The sequence below is a fragment of the Eublepharis macularius genome, chromosome 1 (genome assembly GCF_028583425.1).
Source record: "Eublepharis macularius isolate TG4126 chromosome 1, MPM_Emac_v1.0, whole genome shotgun sequence".
NCBI lineage: Eukaryota > Metazoa > Chordata > Lepidosauria > Squamata > Eublepharidae > Eublepharis > Eublepharis macularius.
This window is the reverse complement of record NC_072790.1, coordinates 196689180-196707819: the sequence shown is the minus strand read 5'-3', so window position 1 is coordinate 196707819 and position 18640 is coordinate 196689180. Positions and strand designations below refer to the sequence as shown.

The window sequence follows — 18640 nt, the reverse complement described above, 5'->3', positions numbered from 1 at the left end:
GCTAGCCCCCACAAACAGTCAACCACAAACATGTTCGTGAACAGGGCCATGTTCGTGGTTGTTTGTGAGTCCCTGTTCATGGATGGCAACGAACAACGAACATCATGTTTGTTTGTTTTTCTGTTCATGCCCATCTCTAGTTACCACATGTTCAAAACCTTGAGGATATGCACTGCCAATCAACATTGCATTCCTTTGTTACCACATGTAGGGTTTGATGAGTGTTTCCATGTGCAGAGGCCAGGGCAATGACTTTTGTTTTTCACATTCTGTGTATGCATAACTGTTGTGCTGTGAGCTTAGAAAGGATATGATCCACATAGAAGAGTACTGCTGGATCTGGGCAGTGACCAACTAAAAAAAACATTGTACTATGATGTGCAGTCATCAGAGATTAAAGGTGCAAATAGAGAGCTACAGTGATTTATAGAACCTTTACAATACTCTTTTTTAATGTAAATATAGCTCACTGTTGTTGACATCATGGCTTGAATCCTATGAATATACATGAAGACATTCATGATAGCAGCTCTTTCCTGCTCTCCCCTGTCTTCTACAACCTCCAAAAAACTGATTCTGGAGATGACAAGATAAAAGCCACACAGCCCAGGAAACTGCAGAGATGAAAGGGGACCGGGGGGCGGGATCTTTCCACTTCAATCAGTAGTACTTACGGTGCTGCAAGAAATTCTATTCCATGAGAACAAGTGCCAGCCTGGTTCCCCCACCTCACTGCAGTACTGTGGATGACATGGCTTTTTGTCCATGTGAGTCCCACAGTTTCTAGCATCAGCATTCTGAAGATCTCAAGGGGCTATGGGAGGGAAGGCAGTATAATGTCGCCCAATATCAGATCTCAGAAGCTAAGTAGGGCTGGTAACTTGGATGGGATACCATCAAGGAAGACTCTGCAGAAGAAGGCAAAGGTAAACCACCTCTGCTTCTCACTTGCCTTGAAAGCCCCTTGCTGGGGTCAATTACCACTTCATGGCAGTTTACACACTCATAAACACACACACACACCCCACGGGACAATAGGGAGAGGGGAAGGATAGGAAAGAACCATGTCCTTACATGCATGTTCCACAGCATCAAAGTACTATGTGTAAGACCACTGCTACCACAGCATACTTCTATAGTAATCTTTAACTATTTGCTAACCAATTGTGATGTAGTCATATGAGTAACTGACCCACTTCAATTTGGGGGAGATTTCTGTCCTTAACTACTGGTCTTTGTGCTATGAGGAAGATGCATGAGTATAACCGAGGTCCTGTTTTGAAGCTGCTATATAATAGCATAGGAAGAAGATGAAGCTTGTGAGTGTGGAGATGTCTAGGGAAAAATTTACAATAACATGCTTTTTCTTGTTGGCTTTTCAGAACAGGTTAAAATTCCATGATTGTTTTCTCGAAAGTTTTGCTGTCTTTTGCATTTTCTAGGTGGACTTTGGGTTGTCATTTTAAATTAGAAATTGTATCAAGTGTGCATATGGACAAATAGAGCATACTGTTAGACAAATATAACTTGGATGGAGTTTTCAGAGGGAACTAAGAAATAAGCAGCTGTATGAAAAGCAAGATAATGAGAATAACTTTTCTGAATACCATTTACTATATAAATGTACATATTAACAGATTCTTTTTAATTAAAAAGGTTAAAAGCTTAAATAAAAGAGCAAGAGGGAGAGAACAACATTGCTGGCAGTGAGAGGGGGTTGGGAAGGATAATAAATACTTGCATGAAAAAGGCTCTAGGCCAATTATGGGCAGATTTGCAATAGGATAAAGGTAAGGGGAAAGGGGACTATGCTAGCCAACATCAAGATGAAAATTCTAAGAGCAATGTAGAAGCTAACAAGTTATAACATAATGCCAATCAGGTACTTTTCTGACCTCCTTTGACACAGCAAACAGCCTGTGCTGAATTCTCTACTCGACAAATAAGTCTTTGATTGTTTCACTCCCTGTTTGTATTACAATTCCGTATAGCCTCAAAAAGCCTTTAAATTTGAGTTTTGGAAGCATGTTGTGAATGGCAGTTTTTGAGAAGTATTCATGCTCTCAATCAGCCATTTTTGGAAATCTACACATAAATGGACAAACCTCTAAAAGTGAGATTTGATTGAAAATGTGTTGTACGTATCTCTGTGATTCAGTCAAGGCTTTTTTTTCTGGGAAAAGAGGTGGTGGAACTCTCAAGAGAGAAATGAGGGGAACCAGACAGTGAGTATTTTCAAGAGGTGCCGGAACTCGGTCCCACTGAGTTCCGGCTGAAAAAAAGCCCTGGATCCAGTAATTCCAAGCAGAACCACATTCCCATTTGAGCAATAACAGAAGAATCCAAATGCTCCCTGTCTCTGCGATTAGAAGGTCATCACTTACATATCAGAGGCAAGGCCAGGTCAGCACCCAAATATCTTGGCTAATCCCACCTTTCCAAAATGCCCAGATGGATGAGTGGGCAATTCCAAACAGCAAGAGCTTAAAAGCAGGCTTAAAAGATTTGCCTGTTTTTTGTCCTTGATTGGTGGGAAACCTAGTTTCCCAGCATGCCCCCCAAGAAAGCTTGGTGTCTTCCTTATTTGGAAAAGGGAGAGGGCAAAAACAGCTCCCAACCATTAGAACTGAAAACTGAACTTACAATGATAATTCTTTCTCCTGGGTCATTAATGTCTTGCAGTGCAGTTGGCCTAATTTCCCATGCTCCACTGCAAGGTGTGTTCTGTTGGCATTCCCAAGAAATGATTTGTGGTTTCTAATAAATATTTTGAATTAGTTATATGTAGTCATCCATTATCATTGGAAAAGATCTTTATTTCAGTACTAAAAGAAATTGTCAACATATTTTCTATAATTTCAGGTGTTAGTACAATTTTTTTTTTAAAAAAATAACTTATTTGGCTTGATATTAAAAACATGCTGACATATGGGATTGGTAGTTCCCAGTATGAACATACTATTATTAAGTTTCAGTAGTGTGATAGGTTTGGGGGTTTTCGTAGACATTGATTACATCAGCTTCTTTCCAACAAATCCATTATTTGATCCTTCTTTACTGAATTGTATTATGTAGTGTTATATTGAGAGATCTGGGGCAGGGGGAGATGTGTATAGGAACAGAAATGTGAAAATTATACAATGTGAAAATTATACAATGGGCTATTATTGGTCCCATTGTGAGGTTATTGTTGATAAAAAATTGAATGTTTTACCATTTATGATACTCAAGAGCAAATGCCAAATGTCTGCTGTAGGGTCTGATCTTTGTTTTAAATATTGTAAGAAGCTGCTAGCAAATACATAAGGTATTTCTTTCCAATTATCAGGAAAGCTCTTATGTCCTCCTGATAATCTTCTATAGATTCTGCAGGAAACTATTCTCAGTGAACAGTAGAAAATGAGGATGCTTGTAACTCTGGCAACTTTATCTTAACTTCAATTTTTTAAAAAAATCCCTTTTATAAAGGTAATAGGATGCTGTATTACAAACATCCCTTTTATAAAGGAAACAGGATGCTGGTAAAACGGGAAATCTGCATATGCTTTGAGGAATCTAACAGTACAATCCTAAGAAGATTTCAATGGAATTAGACTGGAGTAACTCTACTTATGATTGCACTGTAAAACTAAGTAAAGTGTTAACTAGTTAAGTCAGACCAACTTCATTGCTTTTTATTTGAAAATCTGCGTGCTGTGTTTTTGCATGCTTTCACCATATTTTGTTTTGTCCCCTTTGTCTACCACTTTTGGATTCAAACACCTTTTTGCCTTCCCCCTCTCCCTTTTCTAATAAACTTTATTTTATAAAGGCATTTTCGGGCTCCATTTAGTACAGTACATGTCTTTGGCCATATTTCTCTTAATCTCTTTCCTATGTTCCAGACTGCACAGACACAACATAGTTTTCCATAAGGTATTCGCCAGGGTTTACACCCTGTTATTTCTTTATTAGGCTAGTACTGCGTTAGAAAAAAACTTTTTCAGCAGGTCAGTCTAGATGTTTTCAGGAGGTCCCTGAGTGGTAGCAGCAGCCTTTCCCAGGTTATTTCCAGGAATCCCTTTATCTAAGGAAGATCCCCAACAAGGAAAGACACTTACCCCCCCCCTTCCCTTCAATCACAATTCTATCACAGTGCCCTGATTTCAATAGCCATGGCTAGCCTGATCTCATCAGATCATTGAAGCTAAGCAGAGCCAGCCCTGGTTAGTACTTGGATGGGAGACCACCAAAAAAGTCAAGGATTGCTACACAGAGGCAGGCAATGGCAAACTATCTCAGAACATCTCTTGCCTTGAAAACCCTACAGAGTCACAAGTCAGTTGTGACTTAATGGCAAAGGGGGAGGCCCATATCTACATCATTGGACAGGTCCCCATAGTGTAGCATTTAGTCTCCTTCCCTATCAAGGTATCTTTCCGGACGATTTCTTATGACACAGTCCTGTAATCTGAGTAGAAAGCCCTCCTGAATAATTCAGTTTTGCATAGTTTGTAGAAAGCCAAGAGTGGGAGCTTTCTTTACTACCTCAGGCAGCCATTCCATAAGATGGGGGCTACCACAGAGAAAGTATGTGTGCAGGCAGCTGTTGATTTTGCCAAACTGCTGGGTGGTATCTGAAGAAGGCCCTGACCAGATGAGCGCAACTGCCGTGGTGGAACATAGGGAGAAAGGCAGTCACACAAGTATGAGGAGCCAAGGCCATGATAGACACATTCACAGCTAATGGTTGTTCATTATTGTACTTTGCTCAGTAAATGTCCTAGCTGTTGATTATGTTGTATTTTTACCCATGCTGTTGTAATCTGCATTGGATCTCAGTGTGAAAGGCAGGCCATAAATAAAGAAATAAAAATAAAAAATAATAAAAAATTGGGGGTCTGCAGCAGGAAGAGAGAATTGCTGGAAATTACCCCCAAACCTTCCATTAGTGGGAAATTTAATCTGGATCCAACCACTTGGATGTTATTTCACAGCAACCATTGCATCAGCTTTTTCATGATCATCCCAATTGTTAAAGGTCTTCTAAACCCTAAATCTGAACCTTTAGAGTCTTAAGAACAAACAATTAGCTGTGAAGCCTTTGCTAAGTTTTTTGTTGATAAAATAGGACAAATACACTCTGATCTGGATACTGCCTATAATACAGATGAGATGGAAGAAATGATTAACAGACCGTCTGGCTCACATATGGACCACTCTGAACCAGTTACAATAGATCTTAACTGGATCCTGACTAGCGATGGGCACGAATTGAAATACGAACCAAAGTTCGTCATGAACTGGGCTGGTTCGTGATTCATGAACTGGTGGTTCATCAGAGCCCATTTCTCATGAACCATGACGAACTTTAGGCTGGTTCGTTTTTCATTTCGTCACTGCAGACAGCCTGGCACCATCAATCAATTTCCTAGGCAACCTGAGATGGGCTTTCTGTAGTAGAAGTGTTCACCTGGCAGCTTTTCAGCTGATAGGAGGTGTTTGAAAGCAGCAACACTTTTCTTGTCTGCAATAAAAGTGCTGCTGCTTTCAAAACTCCTGCTTCTTTTTTCCTCTGAGAGGAGGGGCATCCCCCTCCCATCACCTGAGGTCCTTTTTGCACTGGAAATTATTTGTTCTGCTTCTCATGTTTTCAGGAGTTTGCTTATTCCCTGCTGGCTTTAAAAGCCAGGAAAGGGTTAAATGGCTGGTCTTTCCCTTCCTCCTTTGGGGTATGTGCACTCTCTCTCTTTTTAAAGGCAAGAAAGGGTTGTAACATTGTAACATTGCAACATTGTAATGTTACTGCACTTTCCTCCTGGCTTTAAAAGCCAGGAAAGGATTAAATGGCTCCTTTTCCCTCCCTCCCAGGCATGTTTCAGGTTTTGAAAAAGAGGGGGGGGGGGGAAACCAAGCATTTTGCACAGTCCTTTGGAAACACAGTGGCAGGGAAGCTGCTGCTTCATTCCCTCCCAGCTTCCCTGCTACTTTGTTTCCAAAGTGCTGTGCAAAATGTTTGTTTTTCTCTCTCTTTTTCAAAGCTTGAAACATGCCTGGGAGGGAGGAAAAGGAGCCATTTAATCCTTTCCTGGCTTTTAAAGCCAGGAGGAAAGTGCAGTAATATTACAATGTTGCAATGTTACAATGTTACAACCCTTACTTGTTTTGGGGGGGGGGGAAGAGAGAGAAAAAGAGAAAAAGCCTTTCCTGGCTTTTAAAGTCAGCAGGCTTTAAAACCGGGGCAAGTTTGTGAAAGTTCATGGTTAATGAAATGTGACAAACCACAAACCACATGGTTCAGATTTTTCCAAGTTCGTGCCCATCTCTAATTCTGACATTTCTGAAAGCCACTACTTGTACACTGGATCCTTTCCCATCTTGGCTGTTAAAAGCAAGTAAGGGCCACATAAATGAACCACTAGGTTTATTGTAAATCAATTGCTCAGGGCACAGTGCTTTTCTTGAAACCAAACTTTTATAAATTGTTGAATCCCATCCCTTTGTGAAGCCTTGAGCTCATTCCAAAAATAACACAAAGCCTTTTCTCGGTGATCAAGAGGAAATTTCTTCTAACAATTAACACCCATTGAGAAACATCAGCAGACCATTCTGAGTCAACCAGAAAACCAACAAGAGGGGAATAGTCTCCAATATATGGCAATAGACTAGGGAACTAAGTCCAAGGAGACTGTGCAGCCAACTCATTCAAAATCAATAATCATATTTATCAAATTCATCAGTTATCAAGATTGTAGGTGCAATCATGCATACATAATAATGCCTTTACAATTGAAGTAACCACTCATAGACCACCAAACTCTCAAGTATGACCAAAGCTTCACAATACAAGGTGCATTTTATATACAATAGTCCACCAATTAACTTTTTCTATTCTTTACAGGCAACAAGCGGTCGTAGACGAAGTGGTCCCAGCCGACAGGAAGAAATGTTCCTGGAGGATTGGCAACGGGTGCACTAGCTGTGAGTTCCCTCTGACTTTGTAATTGACCAGCGTCTTGTATTTAAGCCCCGCATCGACTGAGCTGAAGTATGAATTGAATGAAACTGATACCAATGCATTGAAATTGATTGGTAATTATTGCTTTGTGAGTATTTTACTATATATATATATTTAAATATTTATTCAACACAAATGTATTTATTAAGTATTATATTTATTAAGTAATTTATTCAATATTTAAAAATTATCCATCATATATTTATTGAAAGTTGTAAGTATTTTATATTTCTCAGGCACTTTAAAGAGGCTGGTGAAGAAACAGTGCGAAACGGGATGCTTTAAATGCTAGTGCACCCATTGCCAACTTTCCAGGAACATTTCTTCCCATCAGCTGGGACCACTTTGTCCACGACGACTTGTTGCCTGTAAAGAATAGAAAAAGTTAATTGGTGGACTATTGTATATAAAATGCACCTTGTATTGTGAAGCATTGGTCATACTTTGGTGGTCTATGAGTGGTTACTTCAGTTGTAAAAGCATTATTATGTATGCATGATTGCACCTACCATCTTGATAATTGATGAATTTGATAAATGTGATTATTGATTTTGAATGAGTTGGCTGCACAGTCTTCTTGGACCTAGTCCCCTCGTCTATTGCCATTCTGAGTCAACATGTCAAAAGAATGACCTGCCAGCTGCCAAATGAAAGAAAACTATTTAATCCCAGAACCTGAATAGCAGTCATCAGTATTGATGTATAGTTAGTATAGTGATATATAGTGTTCAGCAGTCGCAATTTCATCCCTTGTCTTACAACAACCCATGCAAACCATCAAAACTTGAGATGAACTATTAAACGTGAGAAAATCTACCAAAAATGCTCTACACCAATGCTGGAACTGAGAACTAGGGCAGGAGACAAACAATAGTCTTTTAGTCGTACAATGCAGACTTCATTGCTTGTGTTATGTACACTCATCCCACAATCATGTGATTTCATAGATGTTGCAAATTTTTGTAGTGCTTCAAACACCCACAAAATTTGTTTGACCAGAGCTGATAGTGGACAAAAGCACTGAGTGCATACTGCATTGCAAATACCTCTCACATATCATTTTCTGCTTATTGTATTTATTTACTTTATTTATATCGCACCTTCCTCCCCAATGATGATGCAAGATAGCTTACATAATTCTTCTCTTTTGTGACCTGATATAAAATTATCCAGAAATTCACAGCAGCTGCAGGAAGCATTGCTTTTAAAGCCTGCAGGAGCCAATTTGACTCAGAAGAGCATTCGGAGGGGCTCATGCTCCCACACACCATTTCCCTGGGCTAAAATGCCCCACAACGTTCATGAGGGTCTCCTGAGTTTCTGGAGAGGTTTATGAAGGGGCTGTAGCTAGAAGGGAATGGCCAAGATGCATTCTATGAGCAAAGCACTCTGTAGTTTGGATCCAAGTGTACACCTGTGTTTACTGAAGTCATTCCAACACTAACTAAAATACGATGCTCCAACAATATGTGTTGATTTAGGAATTTAAACTCAGGATACAGAGTATATAAAATTCATTGTCAAAACTATTGCTCTAAACTTTTAGACCCATACATCCTTTATTTATTCCTTCTTATTTCTTGGGGTATTGCTAAAAATACTTGCAGTGTCCTCCCCCCCCTCCCCATGTGGATTTTAAAAGATCAGAGCAGGATTAAGTGGTACTTAAAAATATACCCTGTTTTTCATTCTTGAGTTCCAGTAACGTGTAAGGCAGGTGTCTCAAATAAAAGAATAAAGTCATTATAATGAAGCCCTATTATATACTTAGGAAGTCAATTATGCTGGGAACAGAGCTGCCTTGAGAATTACAAATGCTTTCTGCACCTTTGTGACCCCACTGCGGTCCCTTCTTAAGTGAATCATTCTATCATCAAAAGGTAAGCTATGGAGACTTATTAAATAGAAGGTCATGTTGCTGTTTTAGTGAATAGGCTCCCAATGGAGTTGGCACTTACCGTGAGAAGGTTTCTAACTGCTTCCGCACTGAAATGAAACAAGCATTGAGTCATTCAAGGGTCGTTCTAGATGCACACATTCTTATTGGCCCATTGAAGGAAAGTGACTGGACGTGACTGGCTAATGTAAATTACTCAGCCCAACCAAGTTCACACAATGATTTCAAATTGTAAAATGTGGGAATGATGCATCTGGAATCAGAGCTGATTCTAACATGCAGGCTGAGCACATTTCATGCAATGGGTAAAAAATGTGCAGTTTTGTGCACTTAGAAACACAGGGTTGTTTTCTAAAAAAATAAGAATTAGAAAATGAAAATGAATACTTAATCAATTTACACTCTACAGTCAATGTGAACAATTATCTAAAGTTGTAGATTCCCACCCCTCTCTGCATAAAGCATAATTTCACCTTATTCTGCTAATAAATAATATGCCTTATTTGTGACAACCCTGCTGATGGCTATGGTTGCTTCACAATATACATTCTTTGTTAAATAAATAATGCAAGGTAATCATGTTGCAAAGAGGGCACACCAATGTTATGATGCTATTTCATTCAGCAGATATGAAAAGTGTAAATGACAGGTGTACGTCCCATGGCAGAAGACATTCACAGCTTCTAGTCATGTGTGACTTGCATAGTTAAGGATGTGTCTGTCATTTGTCTTTGTCATGAGAAATACTGATGCCATAGCAAGCATGATTATAGTGCATTTTGTGGCACTACTCTTCAAGGTGCACAATAGCTAACTTAGAACTTATCTATATTTATATTATTATTATTTACCTTCTTGTACTGCTATGCTATATTCCATCTTCAGGAATAAACCTAGTACTTAAGATCCTCAAGATTCTAATTTAGGCTCACAGTCAATTTATAACTGGGTGTTCTAAGGAATTTTTCACAGTTTCACAGTTCACTTTAGAGACCCCTCTCCCACTCTCCTGGCCCTCGATGGAGTGCCACTTGTGCCTGTGCCGACAGTAATGAGTCTGGAGGCAGTCCTGGATGCTTCCTTATCAATGGAAGTCTAGGCCGCAGTGATTGCCAGATCTGCATTTTTCCACCATGGTCAGATCAGGCAACTCCTCCCCTACCTCTCGACCTGTGACCTGGCTGCAGTGATCCAGGCAATGGTCACATCCAGATTGGACTACTGTAACTCATTCTATTCAAGGCTACCCTTGGGTCTGATCTGGAAACTGAAACTGGTACAAAATGCAGCAGTGCATGTCCTAATGGGAACTCTGTTTCAGTCACAATGTGGAGATGCAGCCACAGGCAATGTGGAAATTCTCTACATACAATGATGTGCAGATCTACACTCTCGCTAGCTGCATGCGGAATATGCCATGGAAATTAGGCATGCATATGTACATTCCTGTGTACGGTATCTCCCCTCTCAAGTTTTAACAACCCTTGCACCTAAACAAAGGTGACTGGATGAAACATGGAAACTAAGTCTATTATAGTGTGCCTAACACAACTTTTATTTTCTATGTAAGGCGATACCCTCCACCTCATATAGAGAATGTTTGGTATATGAACAAGCATACAGTCATATGGAGCAGGAGGCTGTACTGAGGAGTATGGAGAGGGTAAAAATGCCTTCCCGCGTCTTGCATCAGCAAAGCTGATACTTGGCAGAAGAGGGAAGAAGGGATGAATTTGCCCCTTCCATATTCCCAATTTTATCCCTGATCTTCATCATTATTAGGCCATGGAAATCATCTCTCCTGGGGGTGGAAGGGATTGCTGGGGGAGGGGAACACAGGAATTTTCCTCAGTCCTTATCTCCATGAGTTGTGGAATGCTATCATAAATTATTTAAGACATTATATGATCCAATCATCCAGCGTCTTATCATTCACATTATTTGCTGTTTACCATTCATGTTTTATGGAGTTTAGATGAAGTTAAGCTGTCATACAGATTTACATTGTTCCTGAAGTTCTTGCTAATGCTATATAAATTTCCTATATTTTGAACTTATATAAAACCAAGAGTGGTAATTTAGCACAATGAAGGCAATTTCTGAAACGTAATAATTCCCTGTGTTAATCTTTAAAAAGGCATTTACAATAGAACCTATATTACAGCTATTTTATGTGAGGGCAGAAAGCCTAAAATGAGTCTTTATACTACAACTGAGTTAGCAAAACACTGCTAATTTAAGACATCTTATATAGATTCGTAACACCTTGAAATTCTCCCCAAATATATATCTTAACAAGTTGCAGCAAAGTTTCTCTTTGTGGAAAGCTTTTGAAAAATGCAATTTAACCTACCCCCATTCCACTACAAGAGCCAACATTCTAAGGACTGGCTCAAACATACATGTACCCCACACCACTTTATTTCTTGTTCTGGAGAAAAGGATTCAGCAAGCATGTGTTTTACTACCTGCTCTGCCATTCAGCACACTTGCCTTGCACCTAGTACCCCAATCATCTCTATATTGGCATAACATTTGAATTGGGCCAGATGTTCATAGGTTCAAATAAGAGGACTAAATCCATATTACAATATCTCTCATATGTGAGAACCATCACCTAATGCAGACCTGAACCAGCCCTAACAATTGTGTAAGTGTTGTACAAGCACACTCAGGGTTGTCAAAGGTCTTGCACGCATTCAACAGCCAAACCACAAAAAAATTTCCAGTTTTAATTGATATGTAAAAGGGCACAAAGTCTGAGCAAGAACATTCAGACCTTTAATCAGGGCTTTTTTCTGGTAAAAGACATGGTGGAACTCAGCTCTGGAACTCAGGACCACACAATGATGTCACATTGGGTCAGCTGGAACAAGGGGGAGTTTTTTAAAGTTTAAATCACCCTAGGCGAAAATAGTCACATGGCTGGTGGCCCCATCCCCTGATATCCAGACAGAGGGGAGTTTAGATTGCCCTCTGCGCCGCTGGAGCGGCTCAGAGGGCAATGTAAACTCCCCTCTATCTGGAAATCAGGGGGCAGAGCCACCGGCCATGTGACCATTTTCAAGGGGTGCCAGAACTCTGTTCCACCATATTCCCGCTGAAAAAAAGCTCTACCTTTAATGTTAGAAAGAGTTACTCTGGGAAGCTAGTGCTTAACACTATTGTGAAATTGCAACCCATTCCTCTGGAATGCTATGTTCCTCCTTTAAGAAAATAACCTTCCCGTTAAATACTCTGGTACAAAATTAGACTAAGGAGAACAGGCTTTTGAGCTTTCAACAATGGCTTCTACAGTAAGAGTCCATGTGACTGTAGCATCACCAAGTGAATGCTGTCTTTTTACTATCTGATACAATTTTTTCACATGGAAAATATTTTATAATGCTTACTGAATTTGTCCATAACACACTTGAAAGATTAGGGCATTCATGTTGAGTAATTTAAGAAACTGAAATTGTTACAAATGTTCTATTCCTTGGCCCAATGATCAACCAAAAGAGAGACTGCAACCAAGAAATCCAGAGAAGTCTGAGACTTGGAAGGACAGCCATAAAGGAACTACAAAAGATCCTTAAGTGTAAGGAAGTGTTGTTGGACATCAAGATCAAAATAATTCATGTTAGGATATTCCCCATTACTATGTATGGATGTGAAAGCTGGACAATGAAGAAAGCCAACAGGAAGAAAATTTATTATTTTAAATGTGGTAGAGGAGGAGAGTTTTATGGCTATTATGGATCACCAAAAAGACAAATAAGTGGATTTTAGATCAAATCAAGTGTAAATTCTACCTAAAATAAGGCTATGGTACCTTAGTCAAGAAGAGAAGGCCCACTGGGGAAGGCAATAATACCAGGAAAGAGAAAGACCCAACATGAGATGGCTTGATTCAATAAAGGAAGCCACAGCCTTCCATTTTCAAGACCTCAATGACAGGATGTTTTAGAGATTAATTTATAGATTGCCAGAAGTCAGAAGCTATGTAACACACTGAATTTGTCAATAAAACACTTAAAAGATGGAGACATTCATGCTGAGCCTTAATGATAATACTATTATAATCAATTAGTCTGATTGAACCTAGGTTTAGTACAAACAAAATGCATTGTTAACTTCTGCATTCACTCTTAATGTGATGTAATGATGGCCTTGGCTTAGATGGCTTAAAGATCAGACAAATGTAAGGAGTATAATCATTGGCTGTCAGCCATGTAGGCCAAAGTGAACCATATTTAAAGCGTGGAGAGACCTGTGAATACCATATAAAGGGAACTGAAGATAGGGAGTTGTTGTCTTCATGCTCTGCTTGTGAGGTTCCCAGGAGCACCTGGCTGGACAGTGTGGCATCTGAATGCTAGACTAGATGGTCCATTGGATCTAATAGACCAGATTTTATGTGACTACCTAAAGATCAAAAACATTTAGATCCACAACCTTCCCCTGGCACTTCCTGGAGTTTCCCAATCCTATTATTCAACTCTCATGCCCTAATGCCTAACATTCCGTAAGTTTAGCACAGGCACAGTCTGTTTCTGGTGAAAAGTTTTTAATACTTCAAGCCTATTGGAACTAATTGAGCTTACTTCTAAGAATGCAGGTTTAGGGTGAGATTGTTTGCCACACTGTCTCACTGAGGCTCAGGTCACCCTACACACAAATCCTAACTATGCTTGGGAAAATCAAGGCAGACAACTTTGTTTTCAAAAGAAGTTTATGCAGCAACTACAGACCATGGTTACTATACGGTTATTGTAATTAGTAATATTTGAGAGGAATCTTTGAATTCCTATCACATGGTGCTTTCAAAGGTTCTGCAAATCCGACCTCAGACAAGCCAGTCTCTCACCCTCCATCTGCAATCCGGAGAGAATAATTCTAGCCCACCTTAAATAGCTGCGGTTAAGTATTTGTTACGTGCTTCGAACACCAAAGGATTTATAGGCTATATAAATCCTAAGAATGATTATTATGATCACGTTATTGCACAGCTTGCTCAGGTTGTGAGTATTGACTTGAGCTCATCACAGAAATACAATAACGGCCAAAACATACAGAGGTAGGTGCATGTGTGTGTGTGTGTGTGTGTGTGTGTGTGTGTGTGTGTGCGCGTGCGTGCATGCAAGCATTTTTTTCCTCCAGGGACCAGGTGGAAGTTGGAGAAAACAGTTCAGAATGGAAAAATGGTAAGGGATAAAGAGTTAAGTCCCATTTCCCGGCACAGTAGTCCCAGTGTGAATCACCCACCCATCCTGATGTTTGCTTTTATTTATTTATTTGATTTATTTATTATCACACCTTTCTCCCTAACGGGGACCCAAAGTAGCTGACATTGTTCTCCTCCCATTTTATTCTCACAACAATTCTGCAAGGCCAAGAGTGTGTGACTGGCCCAAGGTTACCTATCAGCCATCACTGGCAGGGTTGAGGGGGGGGGTGAACTCAGGTCTCCCAGATCCTAGTCTGGAATTCTAATGATGACACTACACTGCCTATCTTTTAGCTTTTATAAAACTGCAGGAGACCCAAACTGTGAGGCATATATAGTTTGTCCGTAGGCATAATTACAAACAGATTAATTTTCAATATAAATATGTCTATGATCATATTTCTATTGTAATAAACATAGGACATGCTTCATAGAAGCATGCTAGTGGTTCCATGAGGTTCTAGGCAATATGGAAAGCTTTTTTTTTAAAAAAAAGCAGATTGCAAAATGGCATGGGAGTCCAGCTGTTCAAAGGAAAAGGGTCAAAAATTCCACTGGGCTATGAATTGTTTATTTTTAGTTGCCTAGAGTATAGCTGCTAAGTATCACTGAGATAGGAGGCATATACACTTTTAAAATAAGTAAATGTATAGATTAACAACAATGGCATAAATGCAGCAGTGACTACTAGTGACCTCCTAAACTGTTACACTTTTCTAAGTCCATTGAAGACAGTGGCTGAGCAAAGAGAGCATGCAGAAACATGCTACCTTGGGTTCTTTGTACAAAGATAATTGAAATAAAGGTAAGGATACTAGTCAACATGAAATAAAAAATTATATAGTATAAACTAAAAGAGAACTGCATTTGCCTTTTAAAAGTTAGGAGTGGAGTATGCAAGGAGTCTCTTCCTTTCAGCAGAAGCAAAAAGAAAATCTTAATTGATAAACAACGATCAATATGTTTCCCAGCAAAATATCCATCATTCTGATGAGTGGGACATGTATTGAAGGACGTATACATTGTTCCACCCCACCCTCTGGTGCATCCCACTGAATGAGGCCTGGTCACCAGCCAACTGGTGTGAGAGGACTCTTACCACAACACTGTCCTCAGGACCAATGCTTATTTATTTATTTTGCAATAAGTGTCAACAGCAACTGTTCATTTGTGTATGAAAAGTAAAAGGAGACTCCTTTGAGGAGGGGCTGTTCTTCAGAGTGAGCAAAGCTGGGTGGGCCAGGATTCCTATTTAAAAACAAGCTCTTGTGCTTTAGATGGAAACTGTCATGTAATGAATTTTAAAACCTACAGTGCAAACCTAAGCAAAATTACTCCTGTCTAGGCTCATTGACTTCAATGGGCCTAAACTGGAGTAACTCTGCTTAGAATTGCGTTCTACAAGAGTGGGATTCACCCCACTTTGGTTACAGGCTGAATTTCTTGGAAACAATAAGATATGACAGAATGTTGGGAACTGGTTTTTATATGGGAAACAGCCTTTATTCCAAGCACAAAGTGATCTGATATACTGAAGATCAGATCTGAATTGAAGATCTGATCTGATATACTAGGTAAAAAGATGTCTATCACATCATAGCCTTCCTTTCGGTTTAAATGTTCCTGTAACTATTATTGTAGCGCTCAACAAAGACTATTCCTACAGATAGCCTTTATTTATTATGAGTATAGGAATGCAGTTCAACTTTTTTCCAAACATCATTCAGCGATCTACTCTCTTGATCTTGAGAGGTTCCCAGCTTTCCCCCTCCTCTTACCTGGTCTCTTCTGTAGCAATAAAGAAACCATCATCAGGAGCGTTGAGCCAGTTTTGTCTCTGCCTCTTGAGCAATGGCGTAACACTTGGTATAAGGTCATTTGTGCCAACTTGCAAGATTTTACCATTGGCTGTATAGAAATCATGTGCAGCTTGCTGAAATCATTACAAAAAAAATCAGGAAAGATTTTTAGAAACTTGGATCACAATCCAGGGGAGACTGCTATCTTGCTTCTGTTTTTCATGGCCACACAGCTTCTCCCATGCTGTGCAGGAGTTGCCTTACAAGTTTGCGTGTTCATGTGTGCACACTCGCATGCACACACACACACAACTATAACAGGGATGGGCATAGTGTTCCATGTCTTGTTTCTTTTTATATTGGTTTGTATTTTTAGTTATTTTTTTAGTTTGGGTTTGGGGTCTCCAATTTTCGCTACTGGCTTTGTAGATTTGTTTCTATCATCCATACACATACTTTACATAGTATTTATTATTGTGTGTTTTGTGTATATGTATAATTGTTGTACAATATATAATAATGTATTTATGTTGAAATTCATATATTTCATGAGGAAATGGCACAAAAAAATTAAAAACTTCAGGTTCAATACACAAAATAAGGTAGTAAAATTGAAATTAGGATGTTCGGGTCAAACAGCAGGGATGAGAAATTTGTACTTCACTTTAAAACATGGATTGACATAGCATTATTACAAACTGTGTAACAGCTGGTAGGGAAGCAGTAATATGGAATATGTGCCAGTCTATAGACTGTCAGCAGTTCATTGAAAGAACATTTTAAATACTACTCTTTGAGTCCATTCAGTTCACACAGTGCAATCCTATGAACATTTACGCAGGAACCAGTTCCACAGGTTTCAGTGTGCTTACTCCCAAGTGTGTATAGGAGTGCATATTTACACAAATTGTCTATACATTTGAAACATCTAATCTTGAAGTAACATTTCATTCACTCTGCATTCAGTAGCATCTCCAACAGACAGGCTTAGTAGCCAGGGAGCAACACATTTGGACATCACTGCCATACGCATTGCTGATACTTGATTGCAATGGGTGGTGGAAAGTGAAAGGCATTCCTTTATCTGAACCTGAGAAAGTCCCAGCAGAACCCATTACATTGAGAAAGATGCTCAAGAAAAATGTAAGCGATAGCCACACCAGACCTTTTGCTGCTGGTCCTGCTAATATTACCCCTTCTGCCTGCTGTCTTCTCTCCAAACATCAGCCATTAAATTAGCCTCCTTGTAACAGTAACTAACTGTTAATACCAGTGGGATCCTTAAATGCCTCCTTTATTTATAGTAAAGAGTCCAGTAACACCTTTAAGACTAACCAACTTAATTGTAGCATAAGCTTTTGAGAACCACAGCTCTCTTTGTCAGATGCATCTGACAAAGAGAACTGTGGTTCTCGAAAGCTTATGCTACAATTAAGTTGGTTAGTCTTAAAGGTGCTACTGGACTTTTTACTATTTTGCAACTACAGACTAACACAGCTAATTCCTCTGGATCCTTTATTTATATTATGCAAAGAAATAAGAAAGATCCCACTCAAAAGACAGCCCACAGAATGCATTTGAACAGATCTGAATTTTAATCTGTTATATTTTCTTCAAGAAACTCAGAGCGATATGGCTCTCCCTTCCCCAGTCACAACTATTTCATGAAATGTCAGAATAAGAACAAGTGCCTGTACCAAAGGCACCCACTGAGCTTCCTGGCTGAATGGGGGTTTGAACCCATATCTTCCCACTGACTCAAACCACAGTAGCACACCTGTTCTAGTTCAATCATGCTGGTTTTGGGCAAAACATGGTTAGAGTTAAATCTGAGCTTGGAAGAATAAGGAATGATGACAAAAAGCATCAGAGGAAAGAGAACTCTGTGCTTGTTAAGCTAAGGTCGAAGATCATCAGAACATCACCTCCAATACCTGGTGCATCTCTAAAGCCTTGAGAAAGCATATCCACTGCCATGGCACGTGATCAATAAACTTGTGGATATGGACTCCTTGAAGAGGGTAGTGGTCCTATTTAATATTTTAGCAGCACCTTGGTATTATTGATGCAAAGCCACTGAAAGAGAAACACCTCATATTCCATGTCTAGTTGTTTTGCAGTTCAGTCTATCTGAAGTTTCATTCTGCCAAAATAAGGTGTTGCTGTGTTTTCCTCCGACGAGTTTGCTAGTTTATTTGCTCATATTTGCATGTGATTGGGGAGGGGGTCTAGCCAAAAGAGAAATATTTGGTGTCACTGAAATGTAAGGATTTTTCAGAAGACAAAAATTAGGTTCAGACTGTTGTATGTGGCCAATCTAGGATCGCTTGTGCTTCAAAAACATTTGGCAAAAATGAAATTTAAATGTGTTCGGGCAATTTTTAAACACCTGTCTAGTTAGTGGTACAGCGAAGTTATTACAGCTTCTTTGCTTAATGCTCTTCTGCATGTCCTTGATGTAGGACCCCAGCCACTAATCAATTAGAGCCAGTTTGGTGTAGTGGTTAAGAGTGTGGGACTCTAATCTGGAGAACCAAGTTTGCTTCCCCACTCCTCCACTTGAAGCCAGCTGGGTGACCTTGGATTAGTCACAGCTTCTTGGAGCTCTCTCAGCCCCACCCACCTCACAGGGTGTTTGTTGTGGGGATAATAACATACTTTGTAAACCACTCTGAGTGGGTATTAAGTCATCCTGATGGGTGGTATATAAATCGAATGTTATTATTAGTATTATAAAG

The 18640-nt window shown here is 39.5% G+C and overlaps 1 protein-coding gene across 1 annotated transcript in view; it reads right to left on the bottom strand.

The window, feature by feature from the left end:
• The window catches only part of MTA3 (metastasis associated 1 family member 3), a 201412-nt gene that overhangs the window by 9862 nt on the left and 172910 nt on the right, over positions 1-18640 (bottom strand). The window contains 1 exon segment of the mRNA XM_054989242.1: positions 15882-16036. Coding sequence (XP_054845217.1) covers positions 15882-16036 — 155 coding nt within the window.